Here is a 21,541-nt window from a genome sequence, read left to right on the forward strand (position 1 = left end):
ACAAACAGCACGGAACTTTGCATGCACCTTGCGAACCTGATTATCTTTGATCCCACAAATTTTCATTTTTTTTAGATTTTTTTGCTATTTTTTCAAGACGGTCAAAGCCCTTTGACCAGCTTTGACCTGCTTTGACCGGACGGTAACGGCACAGAAGGGTATCTCTGTAAGTGCACCTAACAGCGAAGGGGCAAATTTGAGCAGGCTTTGAAATTAGGGGTAAATCTGAGAGTGAGCGCAAATTAGGGGCATAGATGTAAATGTCTCTTTCTTCAATAGGTGGTAAATTCTTAACATCTTCAGCTTTAATACCTTTTTCTTTTATAGATTTCTTTGCCTCTTGCATATCTTCAGGATTGAGAAATAGAATACCCCTTTTCTTCGGAGTTGGCTTAGGAGTTGGTTCAGGAAGTGTCCAATCATTTTCATTACTCAACATATTATTCAATAGCAATTCAGCTTGATCAACAGTTCTTTCCCTGAAAACACAATCATCACAACTATCCAGGTGGTCTCTGGAAGCATCAGTTAGTCCATTATAAAAGATATCATGTATTTCATTTTTCTTGAGAGGATGATCAGGCAAAGCATTAAGTAACCGAATAAGCCTCCCCAAGCTTGTGGGAGAATCACCTTTTCAATTTGCAAAAAATTATATATTTCCCTTAAGGCAGCTTGTTTCTTATGAGCGGGGAAATATTTAGCAGAGAAGTAATAAATCATATCTTGGGGACTACGCACACAACCAGGATCAAGAGAATTAAACCATGTTTTAGCATCACCTTTTAATGAGAACGAAAATAATTTAATGATAAAGTAATAGAGAGTTTTTCAAATCATTAGTGAACAGAATGGCTATATCATTTAATTTAGTAAGATGTGCCACAACAGTTTTAGATTCATAGCCATAAAAAGGATCAGATTCAACCAAAGTAATTAACTCAAGATCGACAGAGAAATCATAATTCTTATCGGAAATGCAGATAGGTGAAGTAGCAAAAGCAGGGTCATATTTCATTCTAGCATTCAAAGTCTTTTCTTTCAGCTTAGGTAATAATTTCTTAAGATCATATCTATCATTGCAAGCTAAAAAGTCTCTAGCAGTTTCTTCATCCATAACATAACCCTTAGGCACAACAAGCAATTCATATCTAGGGGGAGAATCTTCATCATCACTTTCATCAATATTATTAGTTTCAATAATTTCATTCTCTCTAGCCCTAGCAAGTTGTTCATCAAGAAATTCACCTAGTGGCACAGTATTATCAAGCATAGAAATAGTTTCATCATAAGTATCATGCAAAGCAGAAGTGGCATCATCAATAACATGCGACCTATCAGAATCAATAGCATGTGTAGGTGTCGCAAGTTTACTCAAAATAGAAGGTGAATCAAGTGCAGAGCTAGATGGCAGTTCCTTACCTCCCCTCGTAGTTGAGGGAAAAATGTTGATTCTTTAATCTTTTAAGTTCTTCATAGTGATCAACAGATATAAATCCCAAGTGACTCAAAGACTAGAGCTATGCTCCCCGGCAACGACACCAGAAAATAGTCTTGATAACCCACAAGTATAGGGGATCGCAACAGTTTTCGAGGGTAGAGTATTCAACCCAAATTTATTGATTCAACACAAGGGGAGCCAAAGAATATTCTCAAGTATTAACAGTTGAGTTGTCAATTCAACCGCACCTGAAAGACTTAATATCCGCAGCAAAGTATTTAGTATCAAAGTAATACGGAACTAAAGGTAACGGTGGCAAAAGTAATAGTGTTGGTTTTGTAGTGATTGTAACAGTAGCAACGGAAAAGTAACTAAGCAAAAGATCAATATATGAAAAGCTCGTAGGCAATGGATCAGTGATGGATAATTATGTCGGATGCGATCCCTCATGCAACAGTTATAACATAGGGTGATACAGAACTAGCTCCAGTTCATCAATGTAATGTAGGCATGTATTCCTAATATAGTCATACGTGCGTATGGAAAAGAACTTGCATGGCATCTTTTGTCCTACCCTCCCATGCCAGCGGGGTCCTATTGGAAACTAAGGGATTTTAAGGCCTCCTTTTAATAGAGTACCGGACCAAAGCATTAACACTTAGTGAATACATGAACTCCTCAAACTACGGTCATCATCGGTAAGTATCCCGATTATTGTCACTTCAGGGTTAACGGATCATAACACATAATAGGTGACTATAGACTTGCAAGATAGGATCAAGAACTCACATATATTCATGAAAACATAATAGGTTCAGATCTGAAATCATGGCACTCGGGCCCTAGTGACAATCATTAAGCATAGCAAAGTCATAGCAACATCAATTTCAGAATAATGGATACTAGGGATCAAACCCTAACAAAACTAACTCGATTACATGATAAATCTCATCCAACCCATCACTGTCCAACAAGCCTATGATGGAATTACTCACACACGGCGGTGAGTGATACATCTCCAACGTATCTATAATTTTTGATTGTTCCATGCTATTATATTATCTGTTTTGGATGTTTATGGGCTTTATTAAACACTTTTATATTATTTTTGGGACTAACCTATTAACCTAGAGCCTAGTGCCAGTGCCAGTTTCTGTTTTTTCCTTGTTTTAGAGTAGCGCAGAAAAGGAAAATCAAACGGAGTCCAATTGACCTGAAACTTCACGGAACTTATTTTTGGACCAGAAGAAGCCCACGGAGTATCGAAGTTGGACCATAAGAGTCCCGGGCTGTCCACGAGGGTGGGGGGCACGCCCACCCCCCTGGGAGCACCCCCCTGCCTCGTGGACAGCCCGGAGGTCCACCGATGTACTTCTTCCTCCCATATATACCCATATACCCTAAAAACTTTGGGGAGCACAATAGATCGGGAGTTCCGCTGCCAGAAGCCTCCGTAGCCACCGGAAACCAATCTAGACCCGTTCTGGCACCCTGCCGGAGGGGAATCCCTCTCCGGTGGCCATCTTCATCATTCCGGCGCTCTCCATGACGAGGAGGGAGTAGTTCTCCCTCGGGGCTGAGGGTATGTACCAGTAGCTATGTGTTTGATCTCTCTCTCTCTCTCGTGTTCTTGAGGTGGTACGATCTTGATGTATCGCGAGCTTTTCTATTATAGTTGGATCTTATGATGTTTCTCCCCCTCTACTCTCTTGTAATGGATTGAGTTTTCCCTTTGAAGTTATCTTATCGGATTGAGTCTTTAATGATTTGAGAACACTTGATGTATGTCTTGCATGGGATACCCGTGGTGACATTGGGGTATTCTATTGATCCACTTGATGTATGTTTTGGTGATCAACTTTCGGGTTCCGTGACCTTGGGAATCTATGCATAGGGGTTGGCACACGTTTTCGTCTTGACTCTTCGGTAGAAACTTTGGGGCACTCTTTGAAGTTCTATGTGTTGGTTGAATAGATGAATCTGAGATTGTGTGACGCATATCATATAATAATACCCACGGATACTTGAGGTGACATTGAAGTATCTAGGTGACATTAGGGTTTTGGTTGATTTGTGTCTTAAGGTGTTATTCTAGTATGAATTCTAGGGTTGTTTGTGACACTTATAGGAATAGCCCAACGGATTGACTGGAAAGAATAACTTTGTGGTGGTTTCGTACCCTACCATAATCTCTTCGTTTGTTCTCCGCTATTAGTGACTTTGGAGTGACTCTTTGTTGCATGTTGAAGGATAGTTATGTGATCCAATAATGTTATTATTGTTGAGAGAACTTGCACTAGTGACAGTATGAACCCTAAGCCTTGTTTCAATGCATTGCAATACCGTTTACGCTCACTTTTATCATTATTTACCTTGTTGTTTTTTATAATTTTTAGATTACAAAAACTATTATCTACTATCCATATTGCACTTGTATCACCATCTCTTCTCCGAACTAGTGCACCTATACAACTTACCATTGTATTGGGTGTGTTGGGGACACAAGAGACTCTTTGTTATTTGGTTGCACGGTTGCTTGAGAGAGACCATCTTCATCCTACGCCTACCATGGATTGATAAACCTTAGGTCATCCACTTGAGGGAAATTTGCTACTGTCCTACAAACCTCTGCACTTGGAGGCCCAACAACGTCTACAAGAAGAAGGTTGTGTAGTAGACATCAGTGAGCATCATGAAATTGGTGATGGAGGAAGGTTGATGATGACGATGGCAACAGATTCCCCTCTCCGGAGCCCCGAACGGACTCCAGATCAGCCCTCCCGAGAGAGATTAGGGCTTGGCGGCGGTTCTGTATCATAAAACGCGATGAATCCTTCTCTCTGATTTTTTTTCTCCCTGAACGTGAATATATAGAGTTGGAGTTGAAGTCGGTGGAGCACCAAGGGGCCCACGAGGCAGGGGCGCGCCTAGGGGGGTAGGGTGCCCCCCACCCTCGTGGACAGGGTTTGGGCCCCCTGGTAAATAATCTCATAGTCATAGGAACATGTGTAAGTCATGAAGAAAGCAATAACAATAAACTAAACGATCATAGTGCTAAGCTAACGGATGGGTCTAGTCCATCACATCATTCTCTAATGATGTGACCTCGTTCATCAAATGACAACACATGTCCATGGCTAGGAAACTTAACCATCTTTGATTAACGAGCTAGTCAAGTAGAGGCATAGTAGGGACACTCTATTTGTCTATGTATTCACACATGTATTAAGTTTCCGGTTAATACAATTATAGCATGAATAATAAACATTTATCATGATATAAGGAAATATAAATAACAATTTTATTATTGCATCTAGGGCATATTTCCTTCAATTTTTTGCATCGCTTTTACCCTTGGTTCAGTGTTAGAAGCATCAAGTAACTCAGACATAGCCAACCTAAACTCAATGGCTTGATATATTTTTCTTATTTTTTAGAAAAGGAGGAGGACCCCCGGCCTCTGCATCTGGACGATGCATGCAACCACTTTATTAATTATTCACATAAGACCTTACAAAGTTATACAACAGTAAGACTAAAGCCACCGTTTAGGCAACATCTGTCGCCACTCCTATCCAGTTGATGTAGAGATGCTGATAGTCTGGGCCTAATACCAAATAGACCTCGCAACTATACCTAACATCTAAGACCTGAGGTCCCAACTAGGACGCCTGCCGGGTATGAGGCCGCGACAGCCACCTTCCACCAATCCATCTTCAGTGTTGTACTGTTGCATCTACCTTGCCCGGTCTATCTGCCGTCGACGCCACCACGACGCCAGACAACGCCACCGTCTTGCGCTCGTCCATCATCACACGCCCATCGGCGAGACCCCGCTGCTCCATGCCACTAAGACCCGCCGTTATCGACGTGCCAGATGCCACGCCGCCCACTGGCTTGATATCTTATTGTTGTAACACTTTTGATTCGACTATCCCAATGAGTGTTGGACATTGATTTCGCAGTCAAACTAGGAACACGTTTAAGCAAAAAAATCCACCTTTTCATAGAACCAGCAAATAAAATATATATGCGTTGAACAATTCCAAAAAATGAAACAACTCCCCCACATGATTTTGCCATATCACGGAGTGAGATTGAGACTATGACAAGCACATGCCATATATAGTGCTCTTGGATTCACAACAACTAACCTAGATTGTACCCCTCGGTATTTTCCTTTCATATTAGAACCGTTATCATATCCTTGACCCCTTGTATCTTTCATATTTAAGCCAAAAGACTCCATAGATTCAAGCAGTACTTTAAAGTCTGGTGGAGCTGAATAAGAGCTGCACAAATCACAAAGAAACTAGCAATCCGCAGTGAAGGATAAAGCACGCAAGCCATCTTCCAAGGGGAACGAGTGAATTGCAAAAAACCATCACATTTGAAGTTCTCATCTGAAATTGCCACCATATTTATCTCACAAAAAAATGCCACCACAATGCCACAAAAATCTACCTCTTTTCTTGTTAATTTTCTCAATACTAGTTAGCATGCACGTGCAATGCACGTCTCAAACATTTATGAGTTCACAGGGTATATTATTGAAACAAGTCTTGCAAAAACAAATCTCTATTTTGGTGAGCCAAACCAACCCCCTTCATGCAAAAATAGTGCTACCTCGTACAGAATGGAGACTGCAACCAACAACTATAGAATCCAATTCATCCAGCTAATGGAAAATGCTCCTAAAGAATTAATGGAAAACTTGGCTCCAGGGGATAGAAGCCCCCACTTCCTTTTCTGTTTTTCACCCAATTTTTTTTGCCTCGGCCACATGTTAGCTCCCACTTACCTTTCCTGCCCCATCACCAAGGCAGACAATAAACATAGTATATCATGCAAGAATGTAGACATCTCTATAAACCAACAAAATTATATTTTTCCTTTTCTTTTTTCTTCCTTTTTCTTTATTTCTTCGTTTTTTTCTTTATTTCTTCCTTTTTATTTCACTTTCTTTGTGGAGCATGGAGGGCTGAACTTCACGCCGTTGGCGCATGGAGGTTTGAGGTGTGGTGCGGGCGGCCGATCTGGCGGATCCGATGGCATGGTTGGTTCTTCATCTGCGACGAAAAGATGAGCTGGTCTGTTATATTGCCTACAAAGTGTGTGATAAGGCATCGCCATATTAATAATCGCCAGAAAAAAAAGAAGAGGGTAAAAGCAACAAAAAATGCACTAAACCCATTATCACACTTCAGTCCTACAACTCAATTTGCCTGGCGAAGAAAAATATATATTAGTAACAAGTAAACATTTAGTACTCATGCTAGCTTATCTGGTGGGATATAGTGAAGAAGCACAAAGGATAAGAAGCATTTAGCAATGATAAGAGTATATTTGATACCTAAATTTACCTGCAAATTCATCACAGAAATATTTAATACCACTATACAGAAGATGACAAAATTAAAGGAAGACACAATGATTCCAGGCAATTACATTGATCAACCTCATAAGATCCAGCAAAGAATTAACATCAGCTATGGCTAGCAAACAATTTCTGTACAAAGAGTAAATGAGCATGCACCCTGTAGCTTGCAAATGAGCATTACACAAGCTCTTGCATTTAATTAGAACATGGGTTAGCTGGAAGAAACAAATAAAATATAAATAAAGAATAGCTTACCTTCAGTACATGATTTTTCCTAATAAGGCAGGGGAGATGAACACAATATGTATACTCAGTAGTCGGGCTTGATGAATTAACAAAACCTAACAACAGCAGCAAGAGAAAACATTAGATTTAGAAATCAACTATTGTAGCAAGCCATGAATACAACAAACTTCAGAATTTAGTATATCTCTGAAATCAGGCCAAAGTCTCATAACATAAAATCGACTTCAGTTAGTAGTGTCGTAGAACAAATGGCAATCATCTTTCCAATCACACATATGAGTAAATTGCTTGAAAGATACATCCAGTTGCTTGCTCTGAAACAAAAGGGAAAACATATAGCAGACAGGCAGTTGCGATCTCCAAAATGAAAGGGAAACCAAAAAGAAATCAATCTCAAAGCTTAGAGCATCTCCAGCCGCGCCCCCAACAAGGCCCCTCAGGCAATTTTTCGGCCGCCGGCGCCGAAAAATCGGCCCAGTCGCGTCCCAAAGGCCCTTTTTCGCCGGCTCGAGCCGAAATTGGCGCCGGCGGACCCAGGCCAAACCTGGCGCCCTGGGTGCGCTTGGGGGCGCCGGCCGAACCGATTTTGGCGCGAAAATCGGCGGGCCCTCCTTGGCAACGACTCGGCGGAATCAATGCCAAAGCTGCCGTGCGCTGCTGCGCCGGTCAGCCTCCTCCATTGGTGCCTCACGGGCGGCGCAGTGAAGACGCGACGACGCGCATCCCTCACCCGCCACGTGTACGCACGGTGGCCACGCGAGCGCCGCCTATATAAGCCGACCCCTCCCGCACCGGTGACGCATAGCCTCTCCACCACCGACGCCCCCGTTCCTCGATGCCCCCTTTCCTCCCTCTCTTCTCGCCGTCTCCAGTCCACCCAATGGCCGAGCGCTTTCCAGACGACGGCGAACGGCTTCAGCCGCCACCACCTTCACGAGGACGAAGCTCCGCTTCTCTATGAGGCCGAGTACCCGGTCCCGCCGGAAATGCGGGTGCCCGGGGCTTGGAGGATCAGTGCCGGTGGGATCCCGGTGCCGCTGCCGCCCACCGGGGCGGCGCGTCGTGCGGAGATCACCCCATCCGCACCTCTCTGCCGCAGACAGCGAGGGAAGGGCAGATGTACGTCCCCGACCGCCCGCTGTGGGGGTAGTACTTCCGGCGCCGCCACACCGAGTAGCTCGAGGCCACCAACGGCGTCGTGCCCTACGGGAGGCTCAACTCCGATGTCCGCCGCCGATGGTGGGGCGTGCCCGGCCGCACGCTGGAGGCCGTCCTCGAGTACATCGAGGGCTGCAACATGCCCAGGCTGAAGTACCCCGCTCCCCCTCCTCGTCCAGCCGCTCGTTCGGCTCTCCCTCCCTCCCCCGCGTCAAGCCGGAGCCCCAGGACGCGCCGATCAGCCAGCGCACCCGCAGCTCCAGCGTCCGCATCGCTGAGCCCTTCCCCACCTCTGCCCGGCTCGTCAGGCCGAAGGTGGAGCCTGGCCTCCCTGTGGAGTACGAGGCCATAGTCCGGCGCGGCTTCTCCGACGAGGAGGCCCTAAAGTGGGCCCGGGACGACCACCTCCGCGACGAGATGGTCCGGTAGCGCCGAGCCCTAGAGGAGATAGCCGCCCGCCAGCGTGGGCGCGAGGACGAGAACGACGTCGTGATCCTCGTCAGCGATGACGACGAGGACGCCCCCGGACCGTCCAACCCGCCGCGCGTCGGCGACCCTGGGCAAGGGAGCAGCAGGGACGGCGGCCGCATAGGAGGCAACGACGGCGGCGGCGGCGACTACACTTACGAAGTTCTACAGGCTCCTTGGCATGTAGAGCTTCGCGGGCGGCGGGCGGCGAGGAACGGCGAGGGCGACGGCGGGTCTAGTAGTGTTTTTTTTCTTTTTTTGTAAAATTTTTTAAATATGTTATGAACTCGCCGAAGTTTGGTTGAATTTGCGCCTTGTTTGTGCCAGATTTTGTTTTAAAAAAAACATGGGTGCGGCGACTGGGGAGTATCACGCCCCCAGCACGCGGTTAACGCCGGTACGTCCCCCGGCGGCGATTTTTAGCGCCTCCTGGGGGCCAACGGCTGGAGATAGTCTTACTCCCTGAATAATCGTGAGAATAGGAGGAGCCATTAATGTGAAGATCCTTCGCAAAGGCCCACTGAAACATACAAAGACCATCAGCGCCTAGCAGCGCAAAGCATTCTCATATGAAAGTATTATAAATCTTACATGCTGCATTTCTTCAATACAGTAATTGGTCCACTTTTATGAACATCAATTCTAAGGTACTTCCGTACTTGCTACTGCTTGAACAGGCAATGAAGCAACAGTACAAGGAACCAAATGAGAGTACACCACAAATAATTTCGGTTACTGAAAAATTAGCGCATGTTAGTCTTATCTTGTGGTTGTCCCAAACATTGCAAATTTAAAAACAAGCTGATCTAGCTCTAAGAATTCAAAATAAACATAAAACAGCATGAAGTCTGGGCAGTATCAAGGTTCGTCAACGTGGCTGCGGCGGCCCGCACTCGCATCTATGGGTCGGCAGAGGAGAGCAGCAGGCGGCCACGGCGAGGACAGTGGCGACGAAGACCCTCGCTCGCATCTATGGGGTAGCATAGGAGGGCGGCAGGCGGCAACGGCGGCACGTGCTCGCCGTCCGGGTGGCAGTAGAGGAGGAGCGGACGACGGCGACTGAGACCCTCGCTCGTGTCCGCGGGGTAGCAAAAGAGGAGCGGGCGGCGGCGATGACGATCTGCGGTCGTGCCCATGGAACAACTGAGGAAGAGTGGAGGGCGGCGGCGGGGATCCGTGCTCGCATTCGTGGAGGAGTAGAGGAGGAGCAGCAAGCGGTTGTGAGGGAAGAGAGAAAATTATGGAATACTAATCCCACTAATTGAGATAGAGATTTTTTTTTTGAAGGAAAAGCCTCTCGATCTTTATTTCTTAGCCAACAGTGTTACATCCGCAATTACAAAAGGCATAAGGAAACTGGGGGATCTCCATCCCAAAAAACATCAGTGTTGGAATCAAAGGCATATTTTGCAAGATGGTGTGCTACCTGATTGGCTTCCCTCGGACAGTGAGCAAAATAAATTCCACTGATCATCCTAGCTCGAGCAAAAATGTCTGCCAGTATAGCTATGTAAGGGCTAAAGATAGAGATTAGTTAGTTTTCAGGATCCAAATAAATTGTGCTTTTTTTTGTACTGAACAGATGCAGGTGCGGGCGCGGATGGGCAGAGTTTTCGTACGCCCTGATGATGTTCTCTTGTTTAATAGTAGTGTAGATACTAATCCCGTTAATTGAGACAGAGATTAGTTAGTCTTTAGGATCCAAATAAATTGTGCTTTTTTTTTTGTACTGAACAGATGCGGGTGCTGGCGCGGATGGGCAGAGTTTTCGTCCGTCCTGTTGATGTTCTCTTGTTTAATACAGTAGCAGTGTAGAAACACACATGACAGTTCTGGACCAAATTAATCCGATTTCTGACAGGTGGGGCCTGCCTGTAACCGCTGACATGGCATGAAATGGCCAACACCGTTTGTTGGCCGTCAAATTAGACATGGCCCCCATCAGTTTGTGGCATTTCCTCAAGCACCTTGTGTGCAGGTGCAGTGCACCGCTGGAGCAGGAGGCCATGGCACCAGGAGTGCGACGATCAGGATCTACTCACCGTACCCAGCGCTCCAGCGGGTTTGACCACCACATGCACCGCCTTACTGATACTCGTTCAGCACCACCATGTCCGAAGGTGAAGGCACGGTTCATGGCGGCTATACACGAGAGGAGGACGGCTGCGGCGAGCTTGCCGCCATGATCCCCAATGATGAGATGGACCGCCGTTAGCGCCACCAGCTATTCCTCCTCACCGCTCAGAAAGTCGGCAATTTCCGTGGCGTCGGAGCCGTCGTCGTGCGCTTGGGTCATTCCAGTGGCTCGACGCAGCGGCGTCCGTGTATCCCTTGTCACCCTCGATTCCGATGGTGGCGGAGGGAGTCGCGTCCATGGACGGCGACGAGCACGACACTGGCGACAGCGCGGAGCGGCCGCTCGGGTGGCAGCCGTGGCGCGGCCGCGGAGAAGCTTGTGTCGCGCTGCTCAATGGGGCGTCGGCGCCGAGACGCGTCTCGATAGTCCACACAGCAGCGCAGCTGGTGGGTGGCCTCGGGCCCGTGCTGGAGCAAGTCGCCGGTGAGAAGCAGCAGCAGAGTATGCGCCTGCGGCAAGCAGCGGCGGGCCGGCGGCGGTGCGTGCCGGCAGGAGAGGTGCGGTAGGGGAAGAGAGAAGGTAGACCAGGGGTGGATAAGACCCTGGCAGGTGGGACTTCGTTCAAGTTAACAATCAATGTCGTTTATGTTAACCATATAGTGCCACGTGGACCTGACCAGTGGGCCCGCTATGTCAGAAATCAGATTAATTTGGCCCAGATCGATCAACAGTGTTTATTGAAAAATTAGCAAGAAAAGAGATGGATTTTGGGAGCGCTCAAAAATATATGATGACAATTCCGAATGAGAACTTCAAATGTGATGATTTTTTGCAATTCACTCAAGGGGAACACCACACCTACATGCACCACATAACATCAATTTCATGAGGATTATGCATCAAGAGCTCCATGCATTGAGCTCCTCGCAAACCTCTTTTTACCGGTGGAGGGAGGTACCGGTCAAGCATCCATCGTTGGTGTAGTTTAAGATTCGTGCTTTTTGGTAGCCGACATCATTGCATCTCTGTATATTTCAACTCTTCATGTGTGTATCCACCATTAGGTCACACCCATGCATGCATGCAAGAGACATCCACTCAGTGCTGCAAATGCATCCATCCTGTAAATTTCATGGCTTTTATTTTCTCTTTGACATTTCCAATCGTTTATATCTTTTAAACAGTGATTTTGTTTTTGAAATATTTTATACATTTGAACTCGTGACACTAAGATCTTTAGAACAAGATATATATTGGACAGATTTCAAACACATTTAAATTTTATGTCTAATTTCACGCATATACCAGGCGAAATCTGTTATTCGAAATGAGTGAAAATATGTGAAGCGTGTTCTTTCAAACATGTGAATTTGATTGTTTCAATGCGTGAAATTGAATATTTCAAATATATGAAATGGTATTTTTTTAACTTATGAAACATATTTCAAACTTATTTGAATTTCAGGGAAATCATTTTTTGGAACATAGTGAAATTGGATATTTTTTGTGTTATTATAACGTAACTTCTCATCGAAATTAGTGAAATATGTTTTTGAAATGAGTGAAATCATTTGAAATAAGTAAAATTGATTGTTTCAAATGAGTGAAATATGGTTAAATTTTGAGTGAATGTGTTTTTTCAAATGAGTGAAATCCGTTTTCTAAAATGAGTGGAACTGAGTGTGAAAATATGTTATTGCGGTGTGTGAAAAGATGTCAAATTGTTGTTTACAAAATGTGAAACTTACATTTGTCGACATGTGAAAGTTATTTCATTGAACTTATTAAATTTTTAGGGAAAACATTTTTTGGAACTGAGTGAAATTGGATTTTGAATGTAACGGAAATGTGAAATCGGCTTTTTTGAAAATGAGTGAAATACATTATTTCAATTGAGTGAGTGTAATGTGTTTTGAAAAATGTGTGAAACCTATCTTTTGTAAATAATATAAGTGAAATCGTTTATTAAAATGACTGAAATATATATTTTCAAAATGGGTGAAATCGGTTCTCTTGTTCAAGATAGGTGAAATAGTTTTTTTTAGTTGAGTGAAATATGTTATTTGGAATCTGTGAAATAAAATTAGTCGAAATGTATCCAATTTTGATCTTATTTTAAAGGTCTTGCCTCGAGCAATTCAAATATATAAAAATATCAGCAATTAAATTTATTGTTTAAAATATAGCAATCTTCAAAATTTTGGCTATCAAATTTAATACTAGTCTTTCCTTGGGAGAGAGACTTGTGAATGTTTAATCGCCGTACTACTACCCACATGTAGATTCCTGATAAAAGCTGCATGGTATGCATAGGGGTCCACAACAGGTTTGTATTCTCACATACTGAAGTGTGAAAGAGATTGGCTTACTTATACATGAACAATGGCCGCGAATCTCAAAGCAATCATGTGTGTTGGATTCTTCGCCGGTAGCTCCCTGCTCCGGTAAAAAACTTAGGGCATCTTCAGCCGCGCTTCCAGAAAGGCCTTTCCAGGCGTTTTTTTTGCGCCGGCGCCGAAAAAACGGCCCAGTCGCGCCCCCAGGAGCCCGATTTTCGCCGGCCTGGGCCGAAAACAGCGCCGGCGGACCCAGGCTGAACCCGGCGCGCTGGGGGGCGCCCGGGGGCGCCGGGGCGAACTATTTTGGCGCGAAAAAGCCGCGGGCCAGCCGCGTCAGGGACAGGGCGGCTCGTCTTCCCCCCAACTGTCTCGGTTCCCTCGGGGAATCAATGGCAAGGTTGCCGCCGGTCAGCCTTGCCATTGATTCCTCACGGGCGGCGCGTCTCGGGACGGCGCGCCGACGCCTCCCCACCCTCGCGCGCGTACACACGGCACGGAGCGGCTATAAAAGCCGGCGGTTCTCGCCGGTGCCCACACCAGACTCGCCCCTCGCCGCCGCCCAGCCCCTCTCTTTCTGTCTCCGTCTTCCTCTCCCGAGCGCCACCGGCAGCCCCTCTCTCTCCCTCTCTACCACCGCCGAGCCCGTCGCCATGGCAGAGCGCTTCCCCGGAGACGAGGCGGCGGCGAACGGCTTCGGCCGGCGTTCGCTCCGCGAACAGGAGTCCTGGCTCCTGTTCCAGGCGAACATCCCGGCGCCGCCGAACATGCGCGCCGGGCCGACGAGGTGGCGGCTCAGCGAAGGGGGAGTGCCCGTTCCCCCGTTACCCAACGCCATGGCGACGCCCACGTACTTCGCCGAGGAGGTCGAGGTCGCGCACGCCTCCCTGACCGACGACGAGTGCTCCCTCCCCCAGTACGCCGCCGGCAATCACGCGGCTTGGGCGGCGTACTTCTAGCGCCGCTAGCAGCAGCGCCTGGCCTCTACCAACGACGCGCCGGTGGTCGGCGGCGTGAAGAACAGCGTGGGGCGCCACCTGCGGTGGGGCGTCCCGGGCCGCACGCTGGAGGGCGTGCTGACGCACCTCGACGGCGGCAACAATCCGCCGTTGACCTATCCTGCGACGGGGGCCGCCCCGTCGCAACACCGACGCGCATGGGCGCCAAGGAGGTTCGCCTCCTCCTCATCTTCCTCCTCTCGCTCATCTTCCCACTCCTCCGGTTCTCCGGCGCTTCTCGGCGTCAAGGCCGAGCCCGCGGCGGAGACGCCAATCGGTCGGCGCACTCGCAGCGTCGGCATCGTCATCAACGAGGGCGGCCGGCGCGCCCCCTCCTCGTCGGCTCCTCCGCGCTTCATCAAGCCGAAGATGGAGCCGGGGCTGGCGCCAGTGAAGACGGAGCCGGGGCTGGCGCCGGTGGAGGCGGAGTTCAACGACGACGAGGCGGCCCTAGAATGGGCGCGCCAGGACTCCATTGCGATGGAGAAGGCGCGCCGGGAGAAGGAGAAGGAGCGCCAGCGCTCCGCCCTTCGCCGCTTCGAGGAGCGCCGACGCGGCCGCGTTGAAGACGGGGTCGTCGTCTTATGCGACAGCGACGACGGCGACGACGCGCCGCCGCCAGTCCGCCATGGTGACGCCGGGCAGGGGTCCAGCAGGGGCGCCCGCGTCAAGGACGAGAAGGCCGACGACGACGATGGCGGCGACGGCGGCGACGACTTCAGCCCTTTTCTTTTTTAGATTAGGTTAATGTAATGAAAATGCGCGAATTTCACCGAAATTTGCCATGTTTGGCCGAAATTTAACTAGTTTTTATCATAACTTCGCTGAATGGTCTTTTTTTTTAATACGCGCCTGAAGACGGCCCTGGGGCCGACGGCTGGGGATGTACTCGCCCACAGGACCATTTTTTACGCCGGCTCACCCCCAGGCAGCGCTTTTAGACGCCCCCTGGGGGCCAACGGCTGAAGATGCCCTTAGTCGTTGAGCTCCTGCCATCATGTGATGCACCTCCCACCACAGCTTGCCATGGATGAGGGCTGGACCGCTCCTACCTTTGATTAGTCTGACTCCAGTGCAAAATGTGTTTTCAGTTTTGTCTCACGCCCCGCCATGATAACAGCACGGTCAAGGGCTGGCCTAGATGTGATGATCTTGGCTCTGCTACTCAGCACTCGCCAGGCAATCCCAACAAAAACCCGTTGAGCTGGGGATGGCGCTGGGTGACTAAGATCCACCGCCCACGATTACATCTAAGCTGCATCGTGTTGCGCTCGAAAGGCTGCAACATGGGCCACATTGCAAAGCTAGAATATAGGGTACGGGTTTGCTGCGAGCCGTCCAATTAAACCCAGATCCAATGACTACGGAGGCGGTCGACGCGCGGAGCATTATCAGCCGGTTGTTTCAGAGCTTTTCCCATGGCTAACCCGTATCAATTACCCACTCCGTCCAAATTCTTGTCATGGTATTAGTTCATGCAAGTATCTCGGAGCGGAGGGAGTACAATCCAGACGCACACACCTAATAACTCAGGTTGTTTAACAGTACGTGTCAAGATGCAAAAAATTGATTTATATATGTCGAACTGTAAATTAGACGGTCCTAGTTTTATAGTACTATATCATCCATTCATTAAATATCTGCGTTTGTTTGTCATGCAAGTTACTCCTTCCGTTCCATATTACTTGTTGCTGATTTAGTACAAAGTTGTACTAAATCAACGACGAGTAATATGAAATGGAGGGAGTACATGTGGAGAGAACCTTCGTCTACACACACTAGTAGAAAACAGGGCTTTGGTCCAGGCCGGGTCAGCCCATTAGTCCCGGTTCAGTCCAGAACCGGAACCAATGGGGGCATTGGTCCCGGTTCGTGAGCCCAGGGGGGCCCGGGCCACGTGGGCCATTGGTCCTGGTTGGTGGAATGAACCGGGACCAATATGCCTCGCTCCTGGCCCACAACCATTGGTCCCGGTTCGTGCCTCAAACCGGGACTGAAGATTAGACCTTTAGTCCCGGTTTGAGGCACGAACCGGGACTAATGGGGTTGAGACCTTTAGTCCCGGTTTGAGGCACGAACCGGGACTAATGGGGTTGAGACCTTTAGTCCCGGTTCGTGCCACGAACCGGTACTAAAGGTCCAATTTTCAAACTCTATCCCCCCCCCCCCCGTGGATCGTCTTTTCAGTTTTAAAAAAATAAAAGAAAATGATGGAAATGTCAAAAAAATAAAAGAAAATAAGTTTCCCATGTGATATGTGCTCTAGTTGTTGGAAAAATTTGGAAATGTGAATTTTGACTTTATTTGCAAAATCTCTCTGAAATTTGTAAAAATGGGCATAACTTTTGCATACTAACTCGGATGAAAAAGTTTTTTATATGAAAAATTATCTAATCGAAAAGTTACATCCAAATTTAAAAAGGGGAACCTTGTTAAACATTTTCAAAATCCTCAAAAACCTAATAGAAAAAAAGTTACGGGGCTTTTAAGATCTAGAGTGAAAAAAATCGAAAAAAATTCAAACAGTGGGCAAACAGTGGTCAAACAATGGTCAAACTAATTACTCTAGAATATTAGTGTTACTAAATAATTATTTCAGTTATTTCAATTTTGGTCAAATCTGGTCAAACTGTGGTCAAACAATGGTCAAACTAATTATTCAAGAAAAATTAGTGTTACTAAATAATTATTGTTTTTTAAAACAATAGTTTCAAAATAAAACTATGAAATGTGTCACTTCATGCTCAAGCAAAATTCCTGAAGGTTAATAGGATTGACATCTTAGTATTGTCAGGAAAACAACAAGTGCAGACTTGGAGCGAGGGAGAATAGAACCCAGAAGTTAAGCGTGCTCAGGCTGGGGGAGTGGGAGGATGAGTGACCGTTCGGAAAGTTAGATGATTTGGAATGATGAGGGATGATTAGAGGATAAATTGAGAAGTGATGAGGGGTGGTGATTACAGACTAGAGGTTAAAATAATTCAGAAATTTGAAAATAACAAAAAAAATTTAAAAAAAATTCAAAAAAAATCATAAAATTTCCTTTAGTCCCGGTTGGTGTTACCAACCGGGACTAAAGGTGGAGCTCCACGTGGCCGCGCCCTTTAGTCCCGGTTCTGTTGAACCGGGACTAAAGGGAGAGGCATTAGTACCGACCCTTTAGTCCCGGTTCCAGAACCGGGACTAAAGGCCCTTATGAACCGGGACTGAAGGCCCTTTTTCTACTAGTGACAATGGGACCAGACATCAGTATTGTCACATAAGCTGCGTTGCCGGGAGGAGAAGAGGTCACCAGGAAAAGGACTTATTACGTACTCCCTCCGGTCTTTTTTAGTTCGCATATAAGATTTGACTGAAGTCAAGTCTTGTAAAGTTTGATCAACTTTGTAGAAAAAAATCCCAACATTCATAATCTGAAATCAATACCACTAGACGTGTCATGACTTAAAATTTCATATTATGTAACTTTAGCATGGCAGATGTTGATATTTTCTTATATAAATACGGTCTAATATGCTGAGTAAAAAGGACCGGAGAAAGTACTACCAAAAATACAAGCCATTACAATAGGGCCAGCAGCTTTTGTCCTGCATGCAGCGCACCACACACACACTATCACCCTATCATGCAGCGCCAACTCACTGACGTGCCCTCGGGCGTTTACCGTCTCTCGAAGTATTTTTTTGGTAAAGGATGCTTTTATATACTTAAAATGTCCCTCTCTCAAAGGATAAAGGCCCATTAAAAAAATAAAAAAGCAGGGCGTTGAGCTATAAACGCCGTACCCTCTGGCTTGGCGTACTCCTCTTTTTTGAATCAGAGTTTAAAGCTAAACAAACTTCTTCTCTAGCTCTTACCTCTGCAAACTGCGATTTGATAGTAAAATCGCTAGGTCTTTTACAACGTCAACATATGTGTGACGTTAATGTAGCCAGGCTCTACGCCGGAGATTCTAAGTTCCGGTGATGGGCCGGCCGGCCAGGAGTTTCCCGATAAGATTTGTCGGTTCGGCCGACAATGAGTTGCAGTTGACTAGTTGACTTGGAAGGTTTCAACTTTGTAGACTGAGCTAGAGCTTTGCCAAAAAAGAAAGACTAGCTAGTAGACCCAAGAATAGACTGAGGTGCATAAAGTTTGCAGGCCAACAACACATCGAGGCACCGAGCAAGAGCATTGTGCAGCGTTACGAGCGCCCGGGATGGTCGGCTTTCCGAACGCCACCACCTGTGCTCTCCTCCTCCACCTCCTCATCTTCTTCCTCTACCTTCCTACTCCTGCCGTCTCCTTGTCCTTCAACTACTCCACGTTCGGCAAAGCAGACCGGAAGGACATCAAGATCGAAGGCGACGCATCCTTCAACGGCGACGCATCCTTCAACGGCGACACATCCACCGGAAATATCGACATGACCGCAAACATGTACGGTAGCATCTGCCGGGCGTCGTACAACGCCCAGCCGGTGCAGCTCTGGGACAAGGCGACCGGCCAAGTGGCCAGCTTCACCACGCGGTTCGAGTTCCTCATGTACGGCTCCGACAACGCCGTCAACAACGGCAAGATGGGCTTGGCCTTCTTCCTCGCTGGCTACCCGTCTAGCCTGCCGGCCGACTCTCCTGACTACAACCTCGGCCTCACTAACCAAAGCGCGGACGCCGTTGCATCCGGCGATAGCCAGTTCGTGGCAGTGGAGTTTGACACCTTCAACAATGGCAATACAATAGTATCCGGCCCCAACGACCACATCGGCATCGACGTCAACTCCCTCAGATCGGTGAGCACACTGCCCCTGCCGAGCTTCACCCTCACCAGCATGTCCAGTGGACTCATGACCGCTGCGATCGAGTACGATAATGTTTCCAGCATCTTAGCCGTGACGTTATGGGTCGTGGATGGCGTCAGCAATTACCAAAAGAGTTACAGCCTTAGCTCCAATGTTGACCTCAAGAGCGCACTACCGGAGCAGGTCTCCATTGGCTTCTCCGCATCCACGTCCAACGCCATCCAAACGCGGTCTGCATCGATGGAGATAGTGCTACAGTCTTGGTACTTCAACTCTTCGCTGGAACCACGGTCAGCACCACCACCACACTCCCCGGCAGGGCCAGGTTCTATAGTTATAGCTGGAGCAGTCGTCGGTGCGACAATGTTCCTTGTGTTGCTCTTCGCCGCTGCAGCAGCTCTCGTAGTGCGCCGCCGCCGCCGTCGTCGTCATCGTCAGGAAGTCATGGAGACGGAGGAGTACTACACAGACTCACAAGGCGAAAGCGATCAGATGTCCGAGATCGAGATGGGGACGGGGCCAAGGCGGTTCCCATACCACGAGCTCGTGGAAGCGACCAGGAACTTCGCCGCGGAGGAGAAGCTTGGGCAAGGCGGCTTTGGCGCCGTATACCAAGGCTATTTGAGAGAGCCAGCTGGGCTTGCCGTGGCCATAAAAAGGTTGCAGTCTTCCATACAAGGAAAGAAGGAGTACAAATCCGAGGTCAAGGTGATAAGCAGGCTGCGTCACCGGAACCTCGTGCAGCTCATCGGCTGGTGTCATGGCCATGATCAGGAGCTCCTGCTGGTCTACGAGCTCATGCCCAACCGTAGCCTCGACATCCATCTCCATGGCAAGCAGGGCACCTTCCTCACATGGGAAATGAGGTACGTCTTCATTATAAGTTGTATGCGCTGCCGCGGTGCAATCATATAACTACACATATGTATTGTATGTATGTTGATGGTTGCAAGTACAACCGCAGGATGAAGATATTGCTGGAGCTTGGGTCTGCCCTGCTCTACCTTCACGAGGAGTGGGAGCAATGCGTGCTTCACCGGGACATCAAGCCCAGCAACGTCATGCTTGACGAGTCCTTTGGCGCCAAGCTAGGCGACTTCGGGCTAGCCAGGCTTGTTGACCACGCCGCTGGAATGCAGACCATGACCGCAATCTCGGGAACTCCAGGCTACTTGGACCCCGATTGCGTGAACACCGGCAAGGCCAGCGCCGAGTCCGACGTGTACAGCTTCGGTGTGGTTCTACTGGAGGTGGCATGCGGCAGGAGGCCAATGAGCATAACCCCGGCCGACCAGGACAAGCAGAAGAATGGCGGCGTCTTCCGGCTGGTCGAGTGGGTCTGGGGACTATATGGCCGGGGATCCATCCTTGAGGCCGCCGACGAGCAGCTGAATGGTGACTACGACGCGGCAGAGGTGGAGACGGTGATGGTCGTCGGGTTGTGGTGCGCGCACCCAAACCCAAGCGTGCGGCCGTCCATCCGGACAGCCATGGCCACGCTCCAGCCCAAGGTCGACCAAGCCTACCAGCTGCCCGTGCTTCCTTCCAAGATGCCAGTGCCCATGTATGAGCCGGCGCCGCCGCTCTCCTGGGCCAATGTCGTTGGGATGTCATCATCATCCTCCCACACCGTTGGGATGTCGTCGTCGACGTCGTCCAGCATGCCGCTGCACACTTCTTGTACCACAACCTCCGACGCTAGCACTGAGACGAACAGTTCGAAGACCTCTTCTTCACTACTCAAACATCAGTAGCAGTAGTAATTTATGGCGTGCGTTTGATATGTTCGCGGAGTGTTGATGTTAATGACTAATGATGCCAGGATGGGACTGGCAGCTGGAATGGTTATCAGTATGTTCGAGTGTTTCATATTCATAAGAATGGTTGGTTTTTATGTTGGCTCACAAAGCCTATCACAACCAATGTTTTAAATAGCGGGCTATGGCATATAGCGGCGACCCTTAAAAACAGCTATAGCTGGGCTATAGCGAGGCTATAGCGATAAATTGTACATGAAATCATTTAGCGGCAACATGCTCAAACATCTATAACGGGGCTATAGCCGGCTATTTAAAACTATGATCACAACCCTCCTCCTTTTCCTAGATTTAGGACTGGCTGTGTTTGTGAAAACAGAGGCAGAGTTCATGTGTTATGATCACGAAATCGAAGCAACATACTACAATCAAGAGCCATTTAGTAGATATAAAATTCTAGTGGCACGGACCAACATTACCTAAACCCAGTTCTCTCCATGGTGGTTTAATTTACTGGCTTGCTAAAGTGAAAACAATGGGAACAAAGATGTAGCCAAGAAAGAAGGTCATACCAGCATTCCCAACACTGCCCCCCTTCTGAAGATCTCAACTCCTGCCTTGATGTCTTTTTTGCACATAAACTGAGCCTCAACTTTGCACTTCAAAAGGCTGGAGATGAAGCTCAAGTTAGAGGCATCACTGCAATATCAAGATCTTCGATAACTTTGTACATACATACTAGATGACCTTGATATGTACAAATTTCACATTGGAGTTGATCTGATTACTGATCTTCATGGCAGATGACCATGATAAACATAAAATCACTTGTTCTCTGAATAGTTTATGGTGGTAGGTGATAATAATAAGGTAGATTGAGTTTTTGTTGTGTTTCTTTTT

At 47.6% G+C, this 21,541-nt stretch overlaps 1 protein-coding gene across 1 annotated transcript; it reads left to right on the forward strand.

Annotated features, from left to right (window-relative positions):
• The first annotated feature begins 18,252 nt into the window (after positions 1-18,252).
• LOC125527911 (L-type lectin-domain containing receptor kinase IX.1-like) lies at positions 18,253-20,778 on the forward strand. Its single transcript, XM_048692412.2, has 2 exons — positions 18,253-19,750; positions 19,849-20,778. The coding sequence occupies exons 1-2, from the start codon at positions 18,303-18,305 to the stop codon at positions 20,636-20,638; spliced, it is 2,238 nt and encodes a 745-aa protein (XP_048548369.2). The 5' UTR covers positions 18,253-18,302; the 3' UTR covers positions 20,639-20,778.
• Positions 20,779-21,541: the final 763 nt, after the last annotated feature.

This window comes from Triticum urartu, chromosome 2A (assembly GCF_056163025.1).
Source record: "Triticum urartu cultivar PI428250 chromosome 2A, HENAU_Tu73, whole genome shotgun sequence".
Taxonomy (NCBI): Eukaryota; Viridiplantae; Streptophyta; class Magnoliopsida; order Poales; family Poaceae; genus Triticum; species Triticum urartu.